General features: G+C 31.1%; 3 protein-coding genes across 3 annotated transcripts in view; all 3 read right to left on the bottom strand.

Moving 5' to 3' along the window:
- Positions 1 to 81: 81 nt before the first annotated feature.
- On the bottom strand, positions 82 to 409 carry LOC119610530. Its single transcript, XM_037965778.1, has one exon. It carries the CDS (start codon positions 407 to 409, stop codon positions 83 to 85), a length of 327 nt encoding a protein of 108 aa, XP_037821706.1. The 3' UTR covers position 82.
- Positions 410 to 6,627: 6,218 nt separating this feature from the next.
- Positions 6,628 to 7,119, bottom strand: LOC119610533 (protein deltex). Its single transcript, XM_037965793.1, has one exon. The coding sequence runs from the start codon at positions 7,117 to 7,119 to the stop codon at positions 6,628 to 6,630; it is 492 nt and encodes a 163-aa protein (XP_037821721.1).
- Positions 7,056 to 10,793, bottom strand: part of LOC119610534 (protein kinase 4) — a 10,337-nt gene continuing 6,599 nt past the window's right edge. The window contains exons 3-6 of the mRNA XM_037965794.1: positions 10,563 to 10,793; positions 10,238 to 10,491; positions 10,070 to 10,178; positions 7,056 to 8,204 (exon numbers count right to left, since the gene is read on the bottom strand). The exon at positions 10,563 to 10,793 is cut by the window's right edge and continues 466 nt beyond it. Of these exons, the coding sequence (XP_037821722.1) occupies positions 7,126 to 8,204; positions 10,070 to 10,178; positions 10,238 to 10,491; positions 10,563 to 10,793 (1,673 nt within the window). The 3' untranslated portion in view covers positions 7,056 to 7,125. The remainder of the gene's footprint in view (positions 8,205 to 10,069; positions 10,179 to 10,237; positions 10,492 to 10,562) is intronic.

Below are 10,793 nucleotides of genomic sequence, written 5' to 3'. Positions count from 1 at the left end.
TATCTATCGAGCTATCTATCATCATCTATCTATCTATCTATCTATCTATCTATCTATCTATCTATCTGATTCGATTCCCTACTCACCTGTGGAGATGATACTGATCTCTGCAATTCCTCGTTTCTAACACGCAATGTTGGCAAATGTTCGAATGAACCAGATTGTCCGCCACTTGCCGACGTACACCAGCCCGTTCCGTTAGCATAACAGCCGAAGCTGACTTTGAATTACGAAATTTGTTGCTAGTCACTGCTGATGATGATGTTGACGACGACGAAACAGACGTCTGAGCGGTTGCAGATGATGCATTATCTTCTGAAGCACTGCGTTCGGTCAATTGTACGGTAGGAACTCTAGGTATGGGCGGTGAACAAGCCACATTCGACGAATTTGATCTTTCATTTCCCATATAAGTTTGTGTTAAACTGGGGCAAGCTTATCGATTTTGTAGGACTTGAGGAAGAAGTACTTGTTGCATTATTATTGTTGGATGATGATGAGGATGCCTGCGGCGGTTGTGTGTTCGTTTGAGGGACTATATATTGCGAAGAGCCGGCTGGTGGTGGTGATGCCGTCTCATATATAGATTCTGGTAGTGATATGTGATGTGAATGTTTGTAACGGTGCACTAGAGGCCAAATAAGTACCGGCTGCCCCGTTAAAGGATGTGAATATTGTCGATGTAAAGGAGCAAAAGGATTGGTAAGATTACCACTACCACCACTGCCGCTTGCTAGATGTGCTGAATGTTGACTCGGTAGTAGAGGATCTGAGTGTGGTTAACCAAAATGGTGTCGTCTGAGGTACACTAAGAAGGTGGGGTGAATTTGTGTGATAGACTTGGTGCCGGTTCGAAGAAGTCGTTCTATGCGCGGTGGTACGGTTACCAAATGATGATGACATGACCGTGATGGTGATGATGATGATGATGAGGATGCGTTGGTATATGATGCAAACCATGGACGGCCGATGAATAAAGAGTTTGTGATGTACCAAATGGTTCAAAATCTAAGCTACCCGGTGTGGGTTCTGGTGATATTTGATTATTGGAAAGACTATCGCTGTCACGTTTAACACGTGGCTGTCTTGTAAGTACACGATTGCGTTCGTTCCCATTTGAGCTGGTTGTGGCGGTTGATGGGGTTCTTGGTGTTGTTGTTGTTGTTGTTGTTGTTGCTGCTGTTGAGGTGATTGTGCCAAACTTATGCCGCATGAGAGCGAGGCTTTTGTATCTTCTGTTTTGGGAGTTGAAAAAAAGAAAAAATAGTTATTTACAGTTTTATTTTGGAAGCTTTAGGTAACTTAGATGAGTTTCTATTAAATGAACTTAATGCTTGTTTGTCCCTTTTAAGACTTTTTACGCTGATCAATATCATTTACATTTTAAATCTGGTTTAGATTTGAAATATAAGAATTATCTATCGAGCTATAATTTTTGTTTTGAAAAGAAGTTTTTTGGTCTGAAACAATAGTGATATTTTTTATGATCGACATCCTTTAGATTTGATATATAAAAGATCATCGATCTAGTTTAATTTTTTTTTTTTTCAAAGAAGAAAATGTTTTGTAAAATTTGATATTTTTGTTAAAAATAAACATTTTTTTGGTCTGAAATATGAGAGATGATTGAGCGAACTTCCTTTTAAGATTGATATCCTTTAGATCATGAAATATAAGAGATCATTGAACGAGCTTGCTTTCTCTCTGAACTAAAAACATTTTATGGAATTAACAACATTTTGGGTCTGAAATATGGGTGATTATCGAGCGATCTTCTTTGAAATATAAAATATAATCGATCGAGCTTATATATCGATGATCACCTAATTTTAATAAAAGTTTCGAAACTATTTAAAACTATTGACATTCCTTTTAATGATATATACTACTGATCTTCAAATCAAAATTTTGCAAATACAAAAAATGCCAGTTGTTTTCAATTAATTAGCTTTTTCGTTTAAATCGTTATATTTTGTTTTATTATTATTATTAATTATACCACATTGAAAATTAAAGACTACAGTGTTTTTTAAACTTATTTTAAAAAGTTGGTATTTTTGTATTTTGTTTTTATTATTATTATATATATAGATATATTTATATGTCTGTATATATATGTATATGTCTTTAGTTTTTATCATTTTACCAGTTGTATTTAAATTAGGAAACATGTTGATTTACTATTGAAATAAATGTCTTATTATTTTGTTTGTTTTGTTTTAAACTGTAGATCAATGTATAAAGTTTTTTTTTTCTTTGTTGCAATATAATTTATAACAATTTGTTTTTGTTTTTTTTTTTCTATAGTAATTATGGCTTTGATTATTTATTTTTTTCAAAATTTTTTTTTTTTTCTGAGAGTTTAAAACATCTACTTTTATATATTTCTTGTTTTTTTTAACGGTTTTTTGTTTTTTCAATTTTTATTTTCCAATCAAAATTATAACATCACAAGCTACTCTTATTTAATTAACATTTAGTATGGTATTATGTTACTTTACTGGATTTATTTTGTTTTTTTTTTTTTTTAATATATGTTTTAGAGTTAAGTATGTATAGTTAAATGTACTTTACATTCTATATATATATATATATAAGAAAAAGTATGTATAATAGTTTATTTAACGATATATGATATGATTTATCATAGAAAATATCGTTTTTTTGTTGCTTATTTTATAAATTTTTATTGTTATTTTTTGTTTATATTTTAATATATAAATAAAAAAATTATTTTATACGTAAAAATTGTAAAATCGTTATAATTACAATAATAAAACATGTATAAAAGTTTGTTATTTTTAATTTTTTTTCATATTTTTATCTGTTTATTCTCAAATGTTTTTTTTTTTTTTGGAATTTGAGTTTTTAATAATATTTTTTTTTGTTTGTTTTGTAATGAATATGACGTAAGTTATTTTTAACACAGATTTGTTTAAATATTTTAACATTATTTTGTTTTTTTTTTTATTGTTGTTGATTGTACAGTTTTTATTGCGTTGTCTAAACGTGTTGTGGTATTTGGTAGACTTTTTATTTTAAAACCATGAAATAATAATAGTTGTCCCTGAAATTAATTTGAATTCAAACAGGAATTTTTGATTTGAATATTCATTGTGAATTAATTTACTTATAACTTTTATTTAAAATAAAGTTATTCTTTATAGAACAAATTATCAAACTTTTCTTAAATTCAATTCGAATCTGTTTATTCTTATGTAATGTAAATTACCGAATTCCTGATCGAATAAAATTGATCGTAATTTTTCCTTTTGAGATGATCACAATTGATAATGATTAAGAAATCTAGTAAATTTTAACTTAAGTTCGATGTAAAGAAGTGTTTTCGATACGAAAGCTCATTCGATAACGTATGTATGTATGTGGTAATTCGTTTCGTGGATCGATTACGAATCAGTCGTTGGGAAACAATATTCTATTCACGAAACGAAATACCAAATAGAAATGATTAATACTTCACCCCAATTGGGAGTGCAGTTATGACAAGAAAATATTCTTTAATGGGGGTTTGGACCATGGACCGAGTTCTATAGAATTTAGTGATTAATATTTCAAAACAACGCATGTCCATTAAATTTGATCATAATACAAAAACACTTCAATTATTTATTGAGAATCAATTGATTAACTGTAAAAGGTCCTATAGGAGGAAATGGTTTTAACTGTATTCCGGGGAGGCGAATTATATGGGCGCTAGGTGAATACATATTGACCTGTATTGTCCGTTTACAATACTAAACAAACCTTACCTATATTTATGGAAATGTAAGATAGATGGACATGGATAGATAGGCTTAGAATCTAATAAGTATCTAGAATATGTTCGTCATTTATAAACCAATTTTGAAGATTTTATTAAAGAAAACTTCTCGAATGCCTAAAGAATGCCTTAAAGATTTGATCTCGGAGATATCTGTAGTCTTAAGAAAATTGATTTCAACAGACAGACGGACTGATAGAAAGACGGACATAGCTTAATCGAATCCGCTATCAATAAGTATTTTGAACATATGTACATATAAACTTTAAGGATCTTATTCATAAGCTTTTATCAAAGGTTTATAGAACAAATCTTGTATGAAAATTTGATTTATAAACCTTTGATAAATGTTTATGAATAAGACCGTAAAGGTTTAGAAAAATTATATTGAAGAAATTAAAAACTTCGGAGAAAGTGAAGCTTATAAAAATTCCATAATTTTTACAACAGTCTTGAATTGTTCGATAGAATTGGATGATAATATAAAAATCAAATCGAAATTTTTGTTTAACAAACTGATTATAAAACCATAAGAAATGTATTATTTAAACATGTTTTTTATTTAAATTTTTCACTTATAATTTACAATTCTTAATTTTCCTTATAAAAGACAGAAAAAAAATAATAATAATATGTATCGTAGGTATAGTTTAAAACTAAAATTTTAAAATCATAAAGATAAAAATTAAAAAAAAAAAATAATAGATGACGTTTTTAAAGGTTACAAAATGTAAAAACAAAGCTTATCAAAAAAAGCTGTGTTTAGATTACTAAAAATATATATATATGTTTGTAAATATAAACTTCTTTAAAATGGCCTTTAAATTACAAAAATAAAATATGTATGTTGCTTTTTTTTAGATTAGTATACACAATTATTATGATTAAAATTATAAAATAATTATAATAAGAAATTATGACAAAAAATAGAGGAGTTACATATAAGAAAATATAAATTAAAAATTTTGAAATCAAAGTTTCTTCTTTTTTAGCAATAATATAAGCAAGAAATTGAAACAGGAAATCCTAGTGCAGATTTCCAGGATATTATGATGTTATTTTATAAAATAAGTAATAAGTAATTTGGTTGTTTTTATACAAGGGTTTTGTTTAAAAGGGAGTTGGGTGAGAGGGGTTTTCCATTATTATTTCTTGGTTTTTTAAGAGGTTTTATTATGTAATTTTTTAAAACTTATTTTCCGACAGAGTTAATAATTATTTTTGTGTACTTTTTATTTGCAACAAATGCTTAGTTTTGGTTTTTTATTTATAATAAAAAAAATATTGTATTATGTTTCAATTAAAAAATGTCCCTGTATTTAAGAAGAGAAATAAAAAAAAACGTTTTCTTTTAATAGGAGTAACTTTGGAAAAAGAGTTTTGTACTCTACAGAATACACTACCAACTCTAGTCTATAGAAAAGACTACAATATAATCTATAGAAAACACTACAATGTAATATATAGAAAATGCTACAAAGAAGTCTATAGAATAGAATACAATGTAGTCAATGGAATAGTCCACAAAGTAGAATAGATTACAAAGTATTCTTTATAATAGATTACAAAGTATTCTTTAGAATAGAGTACAAAGAAGTCTATAGAATGGACTACAAATAGTCTATAGAATAGAATACAAAGTAGTGTATAGAATACACTACGAAGAGGTCTTTAGAATAGACTACGAAGTATTCTTTAGAAGTAGTTTTTAGAATTATAAAGTAGTCCATAGAATAGTCTACAAGGTAGTCTTTAGAATAGATTATGAAGAAGTCTATAGAATAGTCCACAATATGGTATTTAGAATGAACTACAATGTAGTCTTTAGAATAGTCCACAAAGTAGTCTATAGAATAGTTCACAAAGTTGTCTTTAGACTAAGTAGTCTTGGACTACAAATAGTCTATAGAATAGCATACAAAGTAGTGTCTAGAATAGACTACGAAGAGGTCTTTAGAATAGACTAGGAAGTATTCTTTAGAAGTAGTTTTTAGAATAGACTACAAAGTAGTCTTTGGAATAGACTACGAAGTAGTCTTTAGAATAGATTATAAAGTAGTCCATACGATAGTCTACAAGGTAGTCTTTAGAATAGACTATGAAGAAGTCTATAGAATAGTCCACAATGTGGTATTTAGAATGGACTACAATGTAGTCTTTAGAATAGTCCACAAAGTAGTCTATAGAATAGTCCACAAAGTAGTCTTTAGAATAGACTATGAAGAAGTCTATAGAATAGTCCACAATGTGGTATTTAGAATGGACTACAATGTAGTCTTTAGAATAGTCTACAAAGTAGTCTATAGAATAGTCCACAAAGTAGTCTTTAGAATAGACTATGAAGAAGTCAATAGAATAGTCCACTATGTGGTATTTAGAATGGACTACAATGTAGTCTATAGAATAGTCTACAAGGTATTCTATAGTATAGTCCACAAAGTACTCTATAGAATAGACTACATAGTAGTCTATAGAATAGTCCCCAAGTAGTCTATATAATAGTCTACGATATAGAATATACTACAAAGTCTATAGAATAGTCTAGAAAGTTGTTTCCTAAAACAAATCTTTCTAACAACTTTCCAAAATAGTTTATTGAAAACAAAATAAACATTTCCATTTAAAATTCTTTTGAACTTTTACCAAAATCTTTCTCGACAAAAAAATAAAAACCGCTAAAACTCCTATTAAAATCAAAAAAACGCATCCAAAGAACTTCCAAGTTCAAATATTATACAAGATATATGTATATGACGATTTCTCTCATATAAAACTTTTAAAAACTTTTAAGTAATATAAGTTTAATGCTTGGATATTAATTGAAACAATTAATTTTCATAGAAAATCTACGACGGTGGTAAAGCTGTCAGTTTGGCCATATATGTAGTGGTGGTATTATCCGTTGGATGTACTATAATCGGTGTTGCTGTGGCATAGTTTTGTACATATATTGTAGTAGCCTGAGGTTGGGGTGCAGCAACAAGACTATGATGATGATTGGTTGCGGCGTTTGGCGTTTGAGTATCACACGATAGAGTTGTTTGCTGGAGCAGGGCCGAGGCCGCACTGCTCGTCGTAACAATTGATGATGATGATGTATTAGCTTGGGATGATTGGGTTGGTGATGGTTGTATTAGCGTTGGCTGTGTATGTTGTTGAACATTTTGTTGATGAGATTGATGTTGTTGCTCTTGCTGTGACTGTGGCTCATGACTGTGACTCGTCGTTTGAGAGTGGGGATGCTGGGGTTGATGATGATGCAAATGCATGGGTATAATTGTTGTTGGTACCGTTTCTGTAGCCACCACCGTCGCAGAATGTGCCGAAGATGTAGACATTGAATTCTATATTGAGTTAAAATTAATACTCTGTAAATTCATTGCCGTTGCCGGATTAACATTGATGGTACCCGCTCCGGCTCCACCACCGCCAGCGCTGGCATCTATGTAACGTTGACGTGACATCGAATGCAGACTGGCGGGGAAGTCCAGATGGCGGGTATCCAGGAAACTCATTACACCCATGGTGGGATGTGTGGTAGCACCAGCGGCTGTGCCAGCATGATGGGGTGTACACATCAGTGAGGGTGTTGGTGTTTCGGAAGTCGGTGGTATTTGCATGTTTAGGGCGGCCGTTTGTGCAGCAGCCACTGCTGCCGCCATATGATCGTAGTTCTCATTGGTATCGTCTGTGGCATTGGCAGGTGGTGTGGGGGAGGGTGAGAGATTCGGTTCTTGCTTGACCACACGTGATTTTATACTGGGCCTGGAGACAGGATAACCGCGCTTCTTGTACTCCAGCCATAAAGTACGGTTATTGACGCCATATAGACGTGCTGCTTTACAGAAACCTATACCTCCCGAACGCACTGCCTCCAGGGCCCGTATAAAATTTTCATCACCTTGTGGATTAACCGAACGCTTACGTTTGATATTGGCATTGTTGGCGGAGTTGATGGCGGCCATATTATTACCGCCCACCGAGCCAGAGGCATTGCCCACTGGTGATTGAGTGGGCGTGGGTCCTTGGCTGTATACTGATTGCACCATGTTGCCGTCGTTGGGTGAGGGCGGTGATAGATTTTGAGCCGCCGCTACAGCAGCGGCTGCTGCATTGGTATAACCACTGACCGTTATGATTTGTGGCGAATATGCAGAGTTCTGTTGATGCTGATATTGTTGTAGCTGCTGCAAGTGTTGTTGCTGTTGCTGCTGCTGTTGTTGTTGCTGCTGTTGACTAGCAATAGCTTCTTGCTGTTGACGTTGATGTTGCTGCTGCTGTTGTTGCTGTTGATCACTACTCGAGCTGTTGTTATTGTTGGTATTTGATTGGTTTTGATTGTTGTTATTGCCAATTAAATTGGTGGGACAGGATGACAGCGAAAAGCGTGAATAATTTGGTTCAACAACCGTCCATTGTAAACCTGGGAAGGGGAGAGAGAGAGAGAGAGAAGAGAGTTGGTGAGAGAGTTTTCATTTCATCATCAACAAAAAACAAAGAGAGCCATTTCTTTTCAATTAAGTTTTAAAGTTTTTCAAATTGTTTATTTTTTTTTATTTTAATTTTTATGCTATAATATTATAATTTGCAAACTACTTGTAATTAATTAAAATAAATATTGAAAAAAGTAAAGCGAAATTATTTATTATTTTTTTTTTGAGAAAGAGAGAGATTGGAAAATTTTGTTACAAGTTTTATTTCTTGAAAATTATAGTTTAATTTTTAAAGAAAATTTAAAGAAAAATTTAACTTAAGGTATTTGTTTCTTTTAATTAATTTGTTTTTTTTTTTATAACTAAGACTCTGTGCTATATAAAAAGCTCTCTCCTGTTCCCAAGTTTAGTTTTTTTTCATTTCTTTTAATTTGGTGGTTGAATCAAGTTCACGTTTTCTTGGTTTTCATTTCTTTTTTTTATTCATTTCAGACATTTTTCTTATAATTATACACAAATAAACAGTTAATTATATTAAATAATAACAAAATATATTGTTTTGTTGCTGCTTTAGCACATTTTTTTTCAATAAACATATAAAACAATAAAGAAGTTTATGAGTAAAACAAAACAAAAGTTAAAAAAATGAACTAAATCAAAAAAAAATATATACAATAAAACTTAAGAAAAATGTTAAATGTAAAATAGCCTTATTTAATTTTTACATTTTGATTTGTTTTTTTGTTTTCTTTTAAACAGGCGAGACATTTAATAGCTACAGAGTTATGAGTTATAGCTTAAAATCTAAGCGTTTTTAGAAGTTTTATTTATAAAAAAATGAAAAAAACAAAACTGAGTAGTTGTAAATATGATTTTGGATATGTTCATCCTTTGCTATACTTTACTATAGTTTACTACTCTTACAAACCTTGCAAATATAGCAAATATGTTATAATTTACTACACCCTTATACTAATTGTTGATTAAAGTTTAAATTGTTATTTTCTATAATATTGCAAGACTGAAACCGTTGAATATATCACATATCAAGTCACTTTCGTATAGGAAATGTTTCTTTTTATGCAAACCACTTTTTATAGAAAAACTTGCTATTTTACAACACTTCTCTAAAAGAAATGTTTCTCTATTTCAAGACACTTCTCTAAAGAAAAAGTTGCTCTATTGTAATTGAATGCTGTAGGAAAAATTGCATCATTACAATTTACATTTCAACAGAAAAAGTTTCACTATATGAAGACACTTCTGTATAGAAAAAGTTTCTTTATTTCAAGACGCTCCTCTATAGGAAATGTTTCTATATTTCGAGACATTTTCTCTAAAGGAAAAGTTACTTTATTGCAATCCACTGCTAAAGGAAAAGTTTCTTTATTGCAATCCACTTTCTATAGGAAAAGTTGTTCTATATGAGGAAACATCTTCTTTCTCCAAAGGAAAAGTTGCTCTATTGCAATCCACTGCTATAGGAAAAGTTGCTTTATTGCAATTCACTTTTCAACAGAAAAAGTTTCTCTATTTGAAGACACTTCTGTATAGGAAAATTTTTTCTATTTCAAGACACTTCTCTAAACAAAAAGTTGTTCTATTCCAAGCCATTTTTCTATTGAAAAAGTTGCCCAAATACATTACACTTTTCCATCGGAAAAGTTTATTCTTGTAAATTTTCTATAGTTAATGATCTTTCCAAACAATTTTCTTTTCTGATAAATTTTAAATACAAATACGTATAAAATGCTTATAACATAATAAAATGAATGGAATGATTTGAAACTTATTTAATAAATGCAATATATATAGAGAGTATAAAAGACAGACGCGTACGTAAATAAAAACCTACCTGAATGTGCGGATTGTGAATTAGGAGCATCATGTTCAGAGGGCGTTGTGGCACCGGATATATCCAATGGCATAGATTGTGGCACTCCACTCATATCAACTTCGGGTTTCTAAAAGAAATATATCAAATGAAGACAATCGTTATCAAAAACTATAAAATAATTCTTACAATTTGCATATGTACATGTCCATGGGTATCATCTAAACTATCAGAATCTTGGGGATTTGTTTCCAGATCGTTATTAGAGGCTTCTTTAAGTAATTTAGCTGTGTGCAAAGAGTGTGCAGCTAAACCACTGAGAGCACTATTTGTAGCTGCACCCCCAAATGACATTTGACTCATTTGGGATAAAGTTAAACCGCCAGCAGTGGCGGCATCCAATGAAGTGTTATGATCTTCGGAATTGGTACGTTCACCGGATCCTTAAAAATGGAAAAAAAGAAGCATTTCCATTATTATAAAATTTATTTAGTAATCAAATATAAATACTTACCATTATTTGAGGATTTTCTTAAACGTTTTCGTCTGGTGGCTGGTGAGGCGCCAGCGCCTAATGGAGACGGTGTACGTCTCAATTGTTGCTGATGATGTTGCTGTTGTTGCTGCTGTTGTTGTTGCTGTTGTTGTGAGGTTTGTGTTTGACTATTTTGCAATTGTGTGTGTAACTGTTGCTGCTGCTGTTGTTGTTGCTGATGATGGTGTTGCTGCAACTGTTGATGATGCT

The sequence above is a fragment of the Lucilia sericata genome, unplaced genomic scaffold (assembly GCF_015586225.1).
Source record: "Lucilia sericata isolate MDLA Ls3-8-SP2 unplaced genomic scaffold, ASM1558622v1 Contig001223F_arrow, whole genome shotgun sequence".
In the NCBI taxonomy this organism is placed as follows: Eukaryota; Metazoa; Arthropoda; class Insecta; order Diptera; family Calliphoridae; genus Lucilia; species Lucilia sericata.
The sequence above is the reverse complement of the archived record's forward strand: the minus strand, read 5'-3'. Positions and strand labels throughout refer to the sequence as shown.

Bases quoted from the DNA above. Each gene is read 5' to 3' on its own strand.
- LOC119610533 (XM_037965793.1), bottom strand. From the start codon at position 7,119: ATGTCTACATCTTCGGCACATTCTGCGACGGTGGTGGCTACAGAAACG.
- LOC119610530 (XM_037965778.1), bottom strand. From the start codon at position 409: ATGGGAAATGAAAGATCAAATTCGTCGAATGTGGCTTGTTCACCGCCC.